This window comes from Nerophis ophidion, linkage group LG08 (genome assembly GCF_033978795.1).
Source record: "Nerophis ophidion isolate RoL-2023_Sa linkage group LG08, RoL_Noph_v1.0, whole genome shotgun sequence".
Classification (NCBI taxonomy): Eukaryota; Metazoa; Chordata; class Actinopteri; order Syngnathiformes; family Syngnathidae; genus Nerophis; species Nerophis ophidion.
The window spans coordinates 10,857,040-10,876,440 of record NC_084618.1 but is presented as its reverse complement, the minus strand read 5'-3'; the positions used below and the strand labels follow the sequence as shown (position 1 = coordinate 10,876,440).

Here is a 19,401-nt window from a genome sequence, read left to right as displayed (position 1 = left end):
TTGCAATGTTAATATTTCATCATTGTTACTAGGATCATTCTGGAAAATCCCTCATCTGCCCGTTGTGTTACTAGTGTTTTAGTGAGTTAAATAGTACCTGAAAGTCGGGCCATGGGTGTGGTGACCGCCAGTGTCTTAGGTGGGAGGAGGTAATAGTCTGCAGCCGCAGGAGGACGCAAGCTCCGCTCATAACTACGGTAAGAGCCGACTTATTACCACAATTTTCCCACCGAAACCAGCCGGTTGAAAAGTGGTCATGATCCATGTTCGCTTGACCGCTCTGTTCCATAGTAAAGCTTCACAATTTTAAACAAGTGTGTTTGTGTGACTAAAGGCTAAAAGCTTCCCACCTACATCTTTCTTCTTTGATGTCTCCATTATCAATTGAACAAATTGCAAAAGATTCAGCCGCACAGATGTCCAGAATACTGTGTAATTATGTGATTAAGGCAGACTATTTATAGCTTGGATCGGGCTGGAAAATAATGTCCACTACAATTCGTCACGTCACGCGCATGAAATCATACGCGTCATCATACCGCGACGTTTTCAACAGGATACTTCGCGAGAAATTTAAAAGTGCAATTCCTCCACAGTGTAAGCATCCCACGTTCGGGGGCGGCCGGTGGGAGGAGGCAAGAGAGTCCGCAGCTGCCTCTTTGACAGGTGCACGAGGAACGACGCAAGCTCCGCTCATAACTACGGTAAGAGCCGACTTGTTACCACAATTTTCTCACCAAAACCTGCTGGTTGACATGTGGTAGGGAACCATGTTCGCTTGACCGCTCTGTTCCATAGTAAAGCTTCACCGTCATCTTTCGGGAATGTAAACAAGGAAAAACCGTCTGTGTTTGTGTTGCTAAAGGCTGCCGCAATACACCGCTTCCCATGATGGGTTCCCACTTCTCTGTGAGCGCTCTGAGTATACAACAATAGAAAAGTGCGATATAAATCTAATCCATTATTATTATTATTATTATTATAAAGGCTAAAAGCTTCCCACCTACATCTTTCTTCTTTGACGTCTCCATTATCAATTGAAGAAATTGCAAAAGATTCAGCAGCACAGATGTCCAGAATACTGTGTAATTATGCGATTAAGGCAGACTATTTATAGCTTGGATCGGGCTGGAAAATAATGTCCGCTACAAAAACGCACGCGTCTTCGCGGGAAATTTAAAATTGCAATTTAGTAAACTAAAAAGGCCGTATTGGCATGTGTTGCAATGTTAATATTTCATCATTGATCTGGTAGGAGGCCACGGGGAAGACCCAGGACACGTTGGGAAGACTATGTCTCCCGGCTGGCCTGGGAACGCCTCGAGATCCCCCGGGAAGAGCTAGACGAAGTTGCTGGAGATAGGGAAGTCTGGGCTTCCCTGCTTAGGCTGCTGCCCCCGCGACCCGACCTCGGATAAGCGGAAGATGATGGATGGATGGATGGATGATATATAAACTATCAGACTGTGTGGTGGGTAGTAAAAGGTTTCAGTAGGCCTTTAAAAAACACATTTTCCCCAAAATAAAGAAAAAAAAAAGGATTTAGGAAAAATATGACTCAAGAATGGACATAAATAAGAATCACAATTCGGATGAGAACTACTTTCTCTCATGTAATTGAATAATTAGCTGTCTCTAAACTTTCCGTTCATGTAAAAGTGTGCCCAAGGGCACACACCTGCCGTGCACTCACATAGTTACAGCACACATATTGCTGACGTCTTTGTTTTGCCGGGACAGTGAAGGCAGCAGCCGGCGGTTGCCCGTGGCAACCGGAGTCATGTCAACAGAAGTCTTGGACTGAGGCGATGGAGCGCCGCCATTGGCTGGCAGAGGTGTGTGCATTATGCATGAGTGCAGTCACCTTCTTGGCTCGCCGGCAGGTGAGCGACACCGACGGACCACCAAGTCCCGAGGACATGGAGCTGACCGCCTCCTACGCCCGACCCAAGACCGGCCACTTCCTGCCGCCCATCTCCACCACGGCGTCCAGCTACCGCCACGCCAACCACAGCGCCAACCAGTGGAGGAGCGCCAGCTACTACAAGACGGCGGCCGGCGCCGCCGTCCCCGGCCTGGACCTCTCGGCCAGGAGCGCCCGCTACACGCCCGACGACTGGTTCAGGTCCAACCAGACCTACTACCGCCAGTCGGAGGCCAGCCGCAACAGCGCCGAGAGACTCCGGCGGGACACGCTGAGGCTGATCCAGGACAAGGAGCAGCTGACCCGCCGCACGCAGGAGACCAGCAGCAAGGACATCGGCGAGCGCCTGGGCGACATCGTCTTCTGGAGGTCCGAGCTGAGCCACGAGGTCGACAACGCCGTGACCGAGACCGCCGCGCTCGCCGAGGCCAAGCGCCGGCTGGAGAGAGCCCTGGCCGAGACCGAGGCGCCCCTGCAGGTGGGTGGGCCGGATCCCGTGACGCCTCGGAGGATCCCTCAATTGGGGGATCGTGTGACCGAGGTTTTGTTTGACCACTTGCCAGGTAACCGAAACCGGAGACTTGTCGGTCTCACCGTGACGCTGCAATACTGGGGGGAAACAACAGGGGGCGGCGCTACACAATGAGGTCCCAACCGAGGGATGGGGACCGCTTACATTTGAAACGATTCCCAGTAGCGATTATTTTTTGTGTGTTAGCAAATATTAATCATAAATCGATAAATAAATAAAATGATAAATAAATAAATAATAGATATTATTTTATTCTATTTATTTTGTATTTATTTTAATTTTATTTTTTTATTTTATTTCATATTATATATAACTAATAAATAAATAAATAAAACAATAAATAAATAAAACCGATTCCCGGTAGCGATTATTTTTTGTGTGTTAGCAAATATTAATCATAAATCGATAAATAAATAAAATGATAAATAAATAAATAATAGATATTATTTTATTTGATTTATTTTGTATTTATTTTTATTTTATTTTATTTATTTTTATTTCATATTATATATAACTAATAAATAAATAAATAAAACAATAAATAAATAAAACTGATTCCCAGTAGCGATTATTTTTTGTGTGTTAGCAAATATTAATCATAAATCAATAAATAGATAAAATGATAAATAAATAAATAATAGATATTATTTTGTTTTATTTTATTTATTTTGTATTTATTTATTTTATTTTATTTCGTATTATATATAACTAATAAATAAATAAATAAAACAATACATAAATAAAACCGATTCCCTGTAGCGATTATTTTTTGTGTGTTAGCAAATATTAATCATAAATCGATAAATAAATAAAATGATAAATAAATAAATAATATATATTATTTTATTTTATTTATTTTGTATTCATTTTTATTTTATTTCATATTATATATAACTAATAAATAAATAAATAAAACAATAAATAAATAAAACCGATTCCCGGTAGCGATTATTTTTTGTGTGTTAGCAAATATTAATCATAAATCGATAAATAAATGATACATAAATAAATAATAGATATTATTTTATTTTATTTTATTTATTTTGTATTTATTTTTATTTTATTTTTTTTATTTTATTTCATATTATATATAACTAATAAATAAATAAATAAAACAATAAATAAATAAAACCGATTCCCGGTATCGATTATTTTGTGTGTGTTAGCAAATATTAATCATGAATCGATAAATAAATAAAATGATAAATAAATAAATAATAGATATTATTTAATTGTATTTTATTTTTTTTTGTATTTATTTTATTTATTTATTTTTTTTAATTTCATATTATATATATCTAATAAAACAATAAATAAAACAATAAATAAATAAAACCGATTCCCGGTATCGATTATTTTGTGTGTGTTAGAAAATATTAATTATAAATAAAATGATAAATAAATAAAACGATAAATGAAAATAAATAAATAATAAATAATTAAATATATATTATTTCATTTTATTTGTATTTATTTTTGTGTGTTGGCTTGTCGCTCTACAAAGTGTTAATACTGTAAGTTTTGCACTTATTACGCACCAGCTGTTTGATGGTAACATGCAACTTTGTTTTAGTTTTCATTGACACATTATTGACCTATTTTAAGTTTGCAACTGTGTCCAAAGAGGATTATTAAGGCTTAGGTCAGGCTGATTACAAAAATAAAAACTCATTAAAATGTAAAAGAAGGGGGAAAATGATACAAGTTTGCAGTGCTAAAATAAATACATTCTAATTAAATTAATAATAAATATTTATGTGTATATTTTTTAAATAAACAAACAAAAAGCCTACATCTATATATTTATTAACATTTATGACACTTATTTATTGCACTTTACAATGTGACAAATTGAAAAAAATTCTACTAAATTAGTAATAAATAATAGTTTGCTACATGAACTGTCAGTCAAATAAATTCAAATGAAAATACAGGTTTGCCAATTTGGTCATATTTTTTTGCGCTTAAGAAACTTCTCTATGCGTCAAACATTCTGTTATTTCCAATGGAGTACAGCTAAAAAAAACAACACATTGTTGGCGCTCGCGGCCCTATGGTTAATAACCACTGGTGTCGGGTTTGTGGTGTGTTGCCTCGTCGCTCTACAAAGTGTTAATACTGTAAGTTTTGCACTTATTACGCACCAGCTGTTTGATGGTAAAATGCATCTTTGTTTAAGTTTTCATTGACACATTTTAAAATTGCTAAAAGGGACAAGCGGTAGAAAAATGGATGGATGACGCTAATGTCAATAGCAAAGCCAATGTGTATTAGCATCAAGCTACCGCATTTTTTAGGAAAGTGGAGCTGTACTCACGTCGGAGCGTCACACGCAACCCAGGTACCGTAGCATGGTATCCTCGGATTTTAGCGGGACCAGGGCCGCAGTCGGTACCTGTCCCTGGACCACCCGTTCTTAGAACTTCAGTGACTCAGCGCTGCCTCCTAAAGAACAAAACTTTATTACGCAATTACCATTTTTTAACTCGGTACAAGACACGTTTATGGTTAGCATGCCAACTGTATTTTTGCATTTTTTCCGCCTTATGCCGTAAGTCATATGGTGACACATGCTAACGGTTAGCATGCTAACATATTTGTGAGTATTTTTACCCGCCTTAGACCGCAGAGTCATTACTCGGTACAAGGCACATGCTAACTGCATGCTAACAGCTTTTGAAGCCAATTTTGCTGCCCTACACCTTAAAGTCATATAACTTGGTTAGTGACACATGCTAACTCTTAGCATGCTATTTCATTTTGCCATTTTTGCCGCCTTAGACCTCAGAGTCATATAACTTGGCACAAGACACATACTTACTGTTAGCATGCTAACATTTTTATGGCATTTTTTCAACCTTACACAGCAAAGCAATTACTTGGTATGAGAAACACGTTAACTGTTAGCATGCTAATATTTTTTTTTTGCCCTATTTGCCGACTTAGATCTCAGAGTAATATAACTTGGCACAAGCATGCTTACTGTTAACATGCTAACATTTTTTTGTCATTTTTTTCCACCTTACACCGTAAGAGTCATATGGTGACACATGCTAAATGCTAGCGTGCTCATATTTTTTGTGGCATTTTTCCGCCTTCGGAGTAATTACTTGGTACAAGCCACATGCTAACTGTTAGCACACTAATATTTTTTGGGCCATTTTTTTACGCCAGTAGAGTAATTACTTGGTACAAGACACATGCTAACTGTTAGCAAACAAACATTAGTTGTTTTTTTTCGCCAATTTTGCCACCTTACACCTTAAGGCGTATGGTGATACATGCTAACTGTTAGCATACAACTATTTTTTGGGGCATTTTTTCCGCCTTTAGAGTAATTACTTGGTACAAGACACATGCTAACTGTTAGCAAACAAACATTAGTTGTTTTTTTTCGCCAATTTTGCCGCCTTACCACTTAAGGCATATGGTGATACATGCTAACTGTTAGCATACAAATATTTTTTGGCGCATTTTTTCCGCCTTTACAGTAATTACTTGGTACAAGACACATGCTAACTGTTAGCAAACAAACATTAGTTGTTTTTTTTCCCGCAAATTTTGCCGCCTTACATCTTGAGGCATATGGTGATACATGCTAACTGTTAGCATACAAGTATTTTTTGGGGCATTTTTTTCCGCCTGTAGAGTAATTACTTGGTAAAAGAGACATGCTAACTGTTCGCAAACAAACATTAGTTGTTTTTTTTCGCCAATTTTGCCACCTTACACCTTAAGGCATATGTTGATACATGCTAACTGTTAGCATACTAATATTTTTTGGGGCATTTTTTCCGCCTTTAAAGTAATTACTTGGTACAGGACACATGCTAACTGTTAGCAAACAAACATTTGTTGTTTTTTTTCGCCAATTTTGCCGCCTTACACCTTAAGGCGTATGGTGATACATGCTAACTGTTAGCATACTAATATTTTTGGGGGCATTTTTTCCGCCTTTAGAGTAATTACTTGGTACAAGACACATGCTAACTGTTAGCAAACAAACATTAGCTTTTTTTTTACATGCTAACATTAGCTTGTTAACATTTTACGGCGCTTTTTTGACCGAAAAAAAATTGCCTGCTAGCGTCGCTAACAATAGCTCGTTCTTGTCGTAACAGTCTACCTTGATTGGACGCTAGCAAACTGAACGTTTTGTTGTCGCTGAGTAACAACAAAGTCTCAGGCTAAAGTTAGCTCGTTCAAATTTAATGTTTATGCTATCGACGTGATAGCGCCGTGCAGGAAGTTAGCCTGTGTTAGCCGTTAGCGTGAAGACATGCTACTCGTCCCCAGGTGTCCCAGGAGTGTTTGTACCACCGGGAGAAGCGCATGTCCATCGACCTGGTCCACGACGACGTGGAGAAAGACCTGATCAAGGTAACAACGGTGCTACCAACGTGAGCAAAAGCTAGCTAACGTGCGCCGCATACAGGAAGTGGAGGTCATCAAGTCCTGCCAGGAGAGGATGCGGCGACACTTGGATCGAGCCGCCGCCCAGCTGGCGTGAGTCTGAACGCCTCGGGTGTTGCCAGCGCTTCGACTTGCCTTTGATGTTTTTGCTCCAGGTCGAACCGAGCTGCTCAGCACCAGCTGGAGCAGGACCTGAGCGACAAAACGGCGGCGCAGAGGATTGACGAGCGCTGCCACCGCCTGAGGAACATGTCCGACGGCATCAGCTTCTACCGGGGAATCGAACGACTGGACCCCTCGTGAGTCCGCCCGCCACGCGCCGGACTAAAAACCGAGGCGCTAACCCTACTAACTGGGTCCTCAGGCTGTCTCTGCCGGGGTCCTGGTCCAAGTTCTCAGACGACAACCTGCTGCGCTCGCAGAGCCAGCGGGCCGCCTCGCACAAACTGAGAGACGAGATCGAGGTCCTGTTGGACGCCACCGCCGGCGACATGTGGACGCAGTTCAACAACGTCAACGCCGCCTTCAGCGCCCGCCTCGCCCAGACGGCCGACGCCCGCAACAGCCTGCAGACGCACCTCGCCAAGGTCACGTGACGCTCGCCTGTTCCTTTAAGGCAGGGGTCACCAAGGCGGTGCCCGTAAGGACCAGATGAGTCGCCCGCTGGCCTGTTCTAAAAATAGCTCAAATAGCAGCACTTACCAGTGAGCTGCCTCGATTTTTTCAATTGTATTTATTTACTTTGAACATGTCACGAGGGAGATGCGGGACATTGAGTCCGAGTGGACTATGTTCCGAACCTCTATTGTCGAGGCAGCTGATTGGAGCTGTGGCCGCAAGGTTGTTGGCGCCTGTCGTGGCGGTAATCCCAGAACCCGTTGATGGACACCAGCAGTGGGGGATGCCGTTAAGCTGAAGAAGGAGTCCTATCGGGTTCTTTTGGCTCATAGGACTCCGGAGGCAGTAGACGGGTACCGACGGGCCAAGCGGTGTGCAGCTTTAGCGGTCGCGGAGGCAAAAACTCGGACATGGGAAGAGTTTGGGGAAGCCATGGAAAACGACTTCCGGACGGCTTCGAAGCGATTCTGGACCACCATACGCCGCCTCAGGAAGGGGAAGCAGTGCACTGTCAACACCGTGTATGGTGCGGATGGTGTTCTGCTGACTTCGACTGCGGATGTTGTGGATCGGTGGAAGGAATACTTCGAAGACCTCCTCAATCCCACCAACACGTCTTTCTATGAGGAAGCGGTGCCTGGGGAATCTGTGGTGGACTCTCCTATTTCTGGGGATGAGGTTGCTGAGGTAGTCAAAAAGCTCCTCGGCGGCAAGGCCCCGGGGGTAGATGAGATCCGCCCGGAGTTCCTTAAGGCTCTGGATGCTGTGGGGCTGTCTTGGTTGACAAGACTCTGCAGCATCGCGTGGACATCGGGGGCGGTACCTCTGGATTGGCAGACCGGGGTGGTGGTTCCTCTCTTTAAGAAGGGGGACCGGAGGGTGTGTTCCAACTATCGTGGGATCACACTCCTCAGCCTTCCCGGTAAGGTTTATTCAGGTGTACTGGAGAGGAGGCTACGCGGATAGTCGAACCTCGGATCCAGGAGGAGCAGTGTGGTTTTAGTCCTGGTCGTGGAACTGTGGACCAGCTCTATACTCTCGGCAGGGTTCTTGAGGGTGCATGGGAGTTTGCCAACCAGTCTACATGTGCTTTGTGGACTTGGAGAAGGCATTCGACCGTGTCCCTCGGGAAGTCCTGTGGGGAGTGCTCAGAGAGTACGGGGTATGGGACTGTCTTATTGTGGCGGTCTGCTCCCTTATGATCAGTGTCAGACCTTGGTCCGCATTGCCGGCAGTAAGTCGGACACGTTTCCAGAGATGGTTGGACTCCGCCAAGGCTGTCCTTTGTCACCGATTCTGTTCATAACTTTTATGGACAGAATTTCTTAGGCGCAGTCAAGGCGTTGAGGGGTTCCGGTTTGGTGACCGCAGGATTAGGTCTCTGCTTTTTGCAGATGATGTGGTCCTGATGGCTTCATCTGACCGGGATCTTCAGCTCTCACAGGATCGGTTCGCAGCCGAGTGTGAAGCGACCGGGATGAGAATCAGCACCTCCAAGTCCGAGTCCATGGTTCTTGCCCGGAAAATGGTGGAGTGCCATCTCCGGGTTGGGGAGGAGACCCTGCCCCAAGTGGAGGAGCTCAAGTACCTCGGAGTCTTGTTCACGAGTGAGGGAAGAGTGGATGGTGAGATCGACAGGCGGATCGGTGCGGCGTCTTCAGTAATGCGGACGTTGTACCGATCCGTTGTGGTGAAGAAGGAGCTGAGCCGGAAGGCAAAGCTCTCAATTTACCGGTCGATCTACGTTCCCATCCTCACCTATGGTCATGAGCTTTGGGTCATGACCGAAAGGATAAGATCACGGGTACAAGCGGCCCAAATGAGTTTCCTCCGCCGGGTGGCGGGTCTCTCCCTTAGAGATAGGGTGAGAAGCTCTGCCATCCGGGAGGAACTCAAAGTAAAGCCGCTGCTCCTTCACATCGAGAGGAGCCAGATGAGGTGGTTCGGGCATCTGGTCAGGATGCCACCCGAACGCCTCCCTAAGGAGGTGTTTAGGGCACGTCCAACCGGTAGGAGGCCACGGGGAAGAACCAGGACACGTTGGGAAGACTATGTCTCCCAGCTGGCCTGGGAACGCCTCGGGATCCCCCGGGAAGAGCTAGACGAAGTGGCTGGGGAGAGGGAAGTCTGGGTTTCCCTGCTTAGGCTGTTGCCCCCGTGACCCGACCTCGGATAAGCGGAAGAAGATGGATGGATGGATATACCTTTTTACCTTTTAAATTCCTTCCTCTTCTTTCCTGACAATTTAAATCAATTTTCAAGTATTTTTTTATTGTAAAGAATAATACATTATAATTGAATTACTCATTTTAACTTCTGTTTTTTCGATGAAGAATATTTGTGAAATATTTCTTCAAACTTATTATGATTAAAATTAAAAAATATATATTCTGACGAATCTAGAAATTCTTTAGAATCAAATTTAAATATTATTTCAAATTCTTTTAAATTTCTTTTAAAAGTTTTGTTCTGGAAAATCTACAAGAAATAATGATTTGTCTTTGTTAGAAATATAGCTTGGTCCAATTTGTTATATATTCTAACAAAGTGCAGATTGGATTTTAACCTATTTAAAACATGTCATCAAAATTCTAAAATTAATCTTAATCAGGAAAAATTACTAATGATGTTCCATAAACATTTTTTTTTATTTTTTTAAAAAGATTCCAATTAGCTAGTTTTTCCTCTTCATTTTTTTTCAGTGGGATTTTGAATTTTAAAGAGTCGAAATTGAAGATAAACTATGTTTCAAAATTGTATTTTAATTTTTTTCGGGTTTTCTCCTCTTTTAAACCCTTCAATTAAGTGTTTTTTTCATCATTTATTCTCTGCAAAAAACCTTCCATAAAAGGAAAAAAATATACGACGGAATGACGGACAGAAATACCCATTTTTTTATATATATAGATTTATTTATTAAAAGGTCAATTGAGCAGATTGGCTATTTCTGGCAATTTATTTAAGTGTGTATCAAACTAGTAGCCCTTTGCATTAATCAGTACCCAAGAAGTAGCTCTTGGTTTCAAAAAGGTTAGTGACCCCTGCTTTAAGAGATAGCTATTTTTTACGATCAAATATGTATCGCACAATATTTAGAGCATCAAATATCATCAAAAGGTTTGGAGGATCTGTAAGCGGCAAGGGCGAAAACCAACATTAAATGCCCGAGACCTTGGATCCCTTAGGCGGTACTGCACCATAAAACCACATCAGTGTGTAAAGGATATCACCACACGGGCTACGGAAAACTTCGGAAAAACAAATGCCAGTAACTACAGTCGTTTGCTACATCTGTAAGGGCAAGGTAAAACTGTACTATGCAGAGCCACAGCCGTTTATCAACAACACCCGCTGAGCCCGAGCTGGACTGATGCAAAGTGGAAAAGTGTTCTGTGGTCTGACGAGTCCACATTTCAAATTGTTTTTTGGAAACTGTGAATGTCGACCAACTGTTGTTACTGACATCGGTTTTCCGAAGTGTTCCTGAGCCCATGTGGTGATATCCTTTACACACTGATGGAATAATTTGAATGCGTATGAACATATAAGAAGTGTCTGTTCAAAAATTGTATATGGAAAGAAGTCACTTGTAGATTATTGTGAGTTGAGTGGACTGACTGGAAGTTGGTGGTCTCTTATTTCTTCTTGTCCTGAGTAGACCCAGCAGGAGATCTTCCAGACTGAGATGCTGATGGAGTCTCTGAAGAAAGCTCTGAGGGACAAAGAGAACCCTCTGAAGGTGGCCCACACACGGCTGGAGGAGAGAACCCGCAGGCCCAACGTGGAACTCTGCCGGGACAACCCTCACCACCGGTAACCTTAATTCTGACTATTAATAGCAGTATTTTTTCATTAGTCGTCTGTTTTTTTAATTGATTAGTACTAATATTATTATTATTTTTGTGTGAATGTCTCACATTTATGCAGTTCTAAACCAAAATGTTTCAGTTTATTATACTTTTTCATCTGCCTGATATTTTGTTTTCCACTTTTTAACATTTAATTTACATTATAACATTAATATTAATAATATCAATATTATTATAACAATTATATAAATATTATATCAATAATAATAATAATAATAATAATATCATTATTATTACCACTATTATTATAACTATATAATTATAGCAATAATATTAATAATATTACTATAACAATATTATCATGAATATATTAATAATAATAATAATATTACATTAATAATATTATTACTATTACTACTTATATTATAACGATACCAATATTTATAAAAATAATAACATTATTATTGTTATTAAAACAATATCAATAATATATCAATAATAACAGTAATAATAGTGATAATAATAATAATAATAACAACAATAATAATTACAACAATTATTATTATTATTACTGTTATTAAAAGTATAGCAATAATAATTATAGTAATAATATAATAATTTTATCATCACCATTACTATTATAACTACATAAATAATAATTATATTAATAGTAATAATTATAATAATTGTATTATCATTATATTAATGAAAATAATAATAATAGAATTTAACAGAAATAGTATTTCATCAATAGTATTATCACTACTTCTATTATTTTTTTGCAATAATTATAATAATACGTTTATTATTATTATTATTATTATTAAAACAATATTATTATTATATAAAATGATAATAATAGTAATAATAATAATTATACTAATACTACTACTAATAATAATAATAATAATACCATTATCATTACTACTATTATAAGTATATCAATAATAATTTTAGTAATAATAATAATAATAATAATAATGATAATACTATTACAACAATAATATAATTATTGTGTTATTATTATTATTATAATTATTATCATTGAAAATAATAATAATAGTAATAATAATAATAATAATAACACTAATATATGTATTATTGTTTTTATTATAATAATAATAACATTATTACATTAATAGGAATATTATTATCACTATTACTATTATATGTATATCAATAATAAGTATATGAATAATAATAAGAACGATGACAATAACTATAGCAATAATAATTATAGAGATAATAATAGTAATAATCATAATTATTATTCTTTTTATTATTGAGAGAAGACACCGCTGATTATCGCACGGTTTGTGTGGTCCCAGGCTGGTGAGCGAGGTGCGGGAGATCGAGGACACGGTCCGCAAGCTGCAGGCGAGGCTGCTGGAGGCCGAGGGCAGCCTCCAGACCCTGGTCCAGACCAAGGCCGGCTTGGAGCACGACCTGTCCGTCAAGGCCAACTCGCTCTTCCTGGACCAGGACAAATGCATGAGCATGCGCAAGATCTTTCCCAGCATGCCGCGCCTCGCCGGTTTCACTTAAACTCATCCATGACACGACACGTACTGTATGTGATATTTACACAACATCGATGTGACACTTGTGTGTCCTTTTGTGTGATCTGCATGTGTCTTCATGTCCGCCTCCACCACTAAACCTCTTCCGCTGGTGCTAATAAATCTTCTAACCGCACATCCGAGCTTCATTTATTATTCAAAAAGCAGAATATCGTTAAGCTGATCAATAAAGTTCATGAAATAATCATCAGTCTAAAAACATATCAAGCAACCCCCAGATGCACACACTCGCCCCCTAGAGGTACGGTAAGGTACTGCAGGCGACCCGGGCATTTTTGGTAGTTTCGACTTAAAAAAAAAAAAAAAAAAAAAAATTATATATATATATATATATATGTGTATATTTACACCTATAATAATAATTAAATTATTATCCTAAATGGACATAATAATAATAATAATAATTATTATTATATTGTTATTATTATGTTGCCATTTAAGATAGCTAGCAATTAGCGCTCTAGTTGCCAAAAAGTGGTTGGTTTTCAGCTAGCGATTAGGGGATTTCGTCGGGGGACGAGCAGGGAAACCTGCGAAACATTCTACCATGTACATAGTAAATGTTACCAAGCATGATGGTAGCATATTAGCATGTATGATGGTAGCCTGGTAGCATGTATGCCCATCAGGGGATTTTGTCGGGGGACGAGCAGGGAAACCTGGGAAACATTCAACCATGTATGATGGTAGAATGCTAGCATGTATGATGGTAGCATATTAGCATGTATGATAGTAGAATGTCAGCATGTATGATGGTAGTATATTAGCATGAATGGTGGTAGCCTGGTAGCATGTATGACGGTTAGCAGAGATTTCGTCAGGGGATAAGCAGGGAAACCTGCGAAACATTCAACCATGTATGATGGTAGAACGCTAGCATGTATGATAATAGCATATTAGCATGTACATAGTAGAATGTTAGCATGTATGATGGTAGTATATCAGCATGAATGATGGTAGCCTGGTAGCATGTATGACGGTAGAATATTAGCAGGGATTTGGTCGGGGTCAAGCAGGGAAACCTGCGAAACATTCTACCATGTATGATGTTAGAATTGCATGTATGATGGCAGCATATTAGCATGTATGATAGTAGAATGTTAGCATGTTTGAGGTTTCCCTGTTTTGTCAGGGGATTTTGTTGGGGGACGGGCAGGGAAACCTGCGAAACATTCAACCATGTATAATGATAGAATGCTAGCATGAATGGTAGTAGACTGTTAGCATGTATAATGGTAGTATATTAGCATGAATGATGGTAGCCTGGTAGCATGTATGATATTAGAATGTTAGCAGGGATTTTGTCGGGGGACGAGCAGGGAAACCTGCGAAATATTCTACCATGTATTATGGTAGAATGCTAGCATGTGTGGTAGTAGACTGTTTGCATGTATGATGGTAGTATATTAGCATGAATGATGGTAGCATGCATGACAGTAGAATGTTAGCAGAGATTTTGTCGGAGGACGAGCAGGGAAACCAGCAAAATATTCTACCATGTATGATGGTAGAATGCTAGCATGCATGATGGCAGCATATTAGCATGTATGATAGAAGAATGTTAGCATGTATGATGGTAGTATTTTAGCATGAATGATGGTAGCCTGGTAGCATGTATGACGGTAGAATATTAGCAGGGATTTGGTCGGGGTCAAGCAGGGAAACCTGCGAAACATTCTACCATGTAGGATGTTAGAATGCTAGCATGTATGATGGCAGCATATTAGCATGTATGATAGTAGAATGTTAGCATGTTTCAGGTTTCCCTGTTTTGTCAGGGGATTTTGTTGGGGGACGGGCAGGGAAACCTGCGAAACATTCAACCATGTATAATGATAGAATGCTAGCATGAATGGTAGTAGACTGTTAGCATGTATAATGGTAGTATATTAGCATGAATGATGGTAGCCTGGTAGCATGTATGATATTAGAATGTTAGCAGGGATTTTGTCGGGGGACGAGCAGGGAAACCTGCGAAACATTCTACCATGTGTTATGGTAGAATGCTAGTGTGTGTGGTAGTAGACTGTTTGCATGTATGATGGTAGTATATTAGCATGAATGATGGTAGCATGCATGACCGTAGAATGTTAGCAGAGATTTTGTCGGAGGACGAGCAGGGAAACCAGCGAAATATTCTACCATGTATGATGGTAGAATGCTAGCATGCATGATGGCAGCATATTAGCATGTATGATAGTAGAATGTTAGCAAGGATTTTGTCGGGGGACGATCAGGGAAACCTGCGAAACATTCAACCTAGTATAATGATAGAATGCTAGCATGAATGGTAGTAGACTGTTAGCATGTATAATGGTAGTATATTAGCATGAATGATGGTAGCCTGGTAGCATGTATGACGGTAGAATGTTAGCAGGGATTTCGTCGGGGGACGAGCAGGGAAACCTGCGAAACATTCAACCATGTATGATGCTAGAATGCTAGCATGTATGATGGTAGCATATTAGCATGTATGATAGTAGAATGTCAGCATGTATGATGGTAGTATATTAGCATGAATGGTGGTAGCCTGGTAGCATGTATGACGGTAGAATGTTAGCAGAGATTTTGTCAGGGGATAAGCAGGGAAACCTGCGAAACATTCAACCATGTATGATGGTAGAACGCTAGCATGTATGATAATAGCATATTAGCATGTACATAGTAAAATGTTAGCATGTATGATGGTAGTATATCAGCATGAATGCTGGTAGCCTGGTAGCATGTATGACGGTAGAATATTAGCAGGGATTTGGTCGGGGTCGAGCAGGGAAACCTGCGAAACATTCTACAATGTATAATGGTAGAATACTAGCATGTATGATGGTAGCATATTAGCATGTATGATAGTAGAATGTTAGCATGTATGCTATATCATTCTTATAAGCCTGTTTCAGGTTTCCCTGTTTTGTCAGGGGATTTCGTTGGGGGACGGGCAGGGAAACCTGCGAAACATTCAACCATGTATAATGATAGAATGCTAGCATGAATGGTAGTAGACTGTTAGCATGTATAATGGTAGTATATTAGCATGAATGGTGGTAGCCTGGTAGCATGCATGACAGTAGAATGTTAGCTGGGATTTCGTCGGGGGACGAGCAGGGAAACCTGCGAAACATTCTACCATGTATGATAGTAGAATACTAGCATGTATGATGGCAGCATATTAGCATGTATGATAGTAGAATGTTAGCATGTATGATATATCATTCCTATAAGCCTGTTTCCGGTTTCCCTGTTTTGTCAGGGGATTTCGTTGGGGGACGGGCAGGGAAACCTGCGAAACATTCAACCATGTGTAATCATAGAATGCTAGCATGAATAGTAGTAGACTGTCAGCATGTATAATGGTAGTATATTAGCATGAATGATGGTAGCCTGGTAGCATGTATGACGGTAGAATGTTAGCAGGGATTTCGTCGGGGGACGAGCAGGGAAACCTGCGAAACATTCTACCATGTATGATAGTAGAATACTAGCATGTATGATGGCAGCATATTAGCAAATATGATAGCAGAATGTTAGCATGTATGATGGTAGTATATAAGCATGAATGATGGTAGCCTGGTAGCATGTATGATGGTAGAATGTTAGCAGGGATTTCGTCGGGGGACGAGCAGGGAAACCGGCGAAACATTCAACCATGTATGATGGTAGAACGCTAGCATGTATGATAATAGCATATTAGCCTGTACATAGTAATATGTTAGCATGTATGATGGTAGTACATCAGCATGAGTGCTGGTAGCCTGGTAGCATGTATGACGGTAGAATATTAGCAGGGATTTGGTCGGGGTCAAGCAGGGAAACCTGCGAAACATTCTACCATGTATGATGCTAGAATGCTAGCATGTATGATAGTAGAATGCTAGCATGTTTCAGGTTTCCCTGTTTTGTCAGGGGATTTCGTTGGGGGACGAGCAGGGAAACCTGCAAAACATTCAACCATGTATAATGATAGAATGCTAGCATGAATGGTAGTAGACTGTTAGCATGTATGATGGTAGTATATTAGCATGAATGATGGTAGCATGGTAGCATGCATGACAGTAGAATGTTAGCAGGGATTTTGTCAGGGGACGAGCAGGGAAACCTGCAAAACATTCTACCATGTATGATGCTAGAATGCTAGCATGTATGATGGCAGCATATTAGGATGCATGATAGTAGAATATCAGCATGTAAGATGGTAGTATTTTAGCATGAATGATGGTAGCCTGGCAGCATGTATGATGGTAGAATGTTAGCAGGGATTTTGTCGGGGGACGAGCAGGCAAACCTGAGAAACATTCTACCATGTATAATGATAGAATCCTATTATGAATGGTAGTAGACTGTTAGCATGTATAATGGTAGTATATTAGCATGAATGATGGTAGCCTGGTAGCATGTATGACGGTTGAATGTTAGCAGGGATTTCGTCGGGGGAGGAGTAGGGAAACCTGCGAAACATTCACCCATGAATGATGCTAGAATGCTAGCATGTATGATGGCAGCATATTAGCAGGTATGATGGTAGAATGTTAGCATGTATGGTGGTAGTATATTAGCATGAATGATGGTAGCATGGTAGCATGCATGACAGTAGAATGTTAGCAGGGATTTTGTCGGGGGACGAGCAGGGAAACCTGCAAAACATTCTACCATGTATGATGCTAGAATGCTAGCATGTATGATGGCAGCATATTAGGATGCATGATAGTAGAATGTTAGCATGTATGATATATCATTCCTATAAGCCTGTTTCCGGTTTCCCTGTTTTGTCAGGGGATTTCGTTGGGGGACGGGCAGGGAAACCTGCGAAACATTCAACCATGTGTAATCATAGAATGCTAGCATGAATAGTAGTAGACTGTCAGCATGTATAATGGTAGTATATTAGCATGAATGATGGTAGCCTGGTAGCATGTATGATGGTAGAATGTTAGCAGGGATTTTGTCGGGGGACGAACAGGCAAACCTGAGAAACATTCTACCATGTATAATGATAGAATCCTATTATGAATGGTAGTAGACTGTTAGCATGTATAATGGTAGTATATTAGCATGAATGATGGTAGCCTGGTAGCATGTATGACGGTTGAATGTTAGCAGGGATTTCGTCGGGGGACGAGTAGGGAAACCTGCGAAACATTCAACCATGAATGATGCTAGAATGCTAGCATGCATGATGGCAGCATATTAGCAGGTATGATGGTAGAATGTTAGCATGTATGATGGTAGTATATCAGCATGAATGATGGTTGCCTGGTAGCATGTATGATATTAGAATGTTAGCAGGGATTTTGTCGGGGGACGAGCAGGGAAACCTGCGAAACATTCTACCATGCATAATGGTAGAATGCTAGCATGGATGGTAGTAGACTGTTAGCATGTATAATGGTAGTATATTAGCAAGAATGATGGTAGCCTGGTAGCATGTATGACGGTTGAATGTCAGCAGGGATTTCGTCGGGGGACGAGCAGGGAAACCTGCGAAACATTCAACCATGAATGATGCTAGAATGCTAGCATGCATGATGGCAGCATATTAGCAGGTATGATGGTAGAATGTTAGCATGTATGATGGTAGTATATCAGCATGAATGATGGTAGCCTGGTAGCATGTATGATATTAGAATGTTAGCATTGATTTTGTTGGGGGACGAGCAGGGAAACCTGCAAAACCTTCTACCATGTATGATGCTAGATTGCTAGCATGTATGATGGCGTCATAATAGCATGTATGATAGTAGAATGTTAGCATTTATGATATATCATTCCTATAAGCCTGTTTCAGGTTTCCCTGTTTTGTCAGGGGATTTGGTCGGGGTAGAGCAGGGAAATCTGCGAAAGATTCTACCATGTATGATGGTAGAATGCTAGCATGTATGATGGCAGCATATTATCATGTGTGATAGTAGAATGTTAGCATGTATGATGGTAGTATATCAGCATGAATGATGGTAGCCTGGTAGCATGCATGACAGTAGAATGCTAGCAGGGATTTTGTCGGGGGACGAACAATGAAACCTGCGAAACATTCTACCATGTATGATGGTAGAATGCTAGCATGCATGATGGCAGCATATTAGCAAGTATGATAGTAGAATTTTAGCATGTATGATGGTAGTATATCAGCATGAATGATGGTAGCCTGGTAGCATGTATGATATTAGAATGTTAACAGGGATTTTGTCGGGGGACGAGCAGGGAAACATTCTACCAAGTATGATAATAGAATGCTAGTATGTGTGGTAGTAGACTGTTAGCATGTATGATGGTAGTATATTAGCATGAATGATGGTAGCATGGTCGCATGCATAACAGTAGAATGTTAGCAGGGATTTCGTCGGGGGACGAGCAGGGAAACCTGCGAAACATTCTACCATGTATGATGTTAGAATACTAGCATGTATGATGGCAGCATATTAGCATGTATGATAGTAGAATGTTAGCATGTATGATATATCATTCCTATAAGCCTGTTTCCGGTTTCCCTGTTTTGTCAGGGGATTTCGTTGGGGGACGGGCAGGGAAACCTGC

At 40.4% G+C, this 19,401-nt stretch overlaps 1 protein-coding gene across 1 annotated transcript; it reads left to right on the top strand.

Moving 5' to 3' along the window:
• Nucleotides 1–577: 577 nt before the first annotated feature.
• Nucleotides 578–12,991, top strand: tekt3 (tektin 3). The gene is made up of 8 exons (XM_061907674.1): nucleotides 578–704; nucleotides 1,741–2,402; nucleotides 6,753–6,836; nucleotides 6,892–6,962; nucleotides 7,025–7,168; nucleotides 7,234–7,456; nucleotides 11,146–11,300; nucleotides 12,625–12,991. Exons 2-8 carry the CDS (start codon nucleotides 1,809–1,811, stop codon nucleotides 12,839–12,841), a joined length of 1,488 nt encoding a protein of 495 aa, XP_061763658.1. The 5' UTR covers nucleotides 578–704; nucleotides 1,741–1,808; the 3' UTR covers nucleotides 12,842–12,991.
• Nucleotides 12,992–19,401: the final 6,410 nt, after the last annotated feature.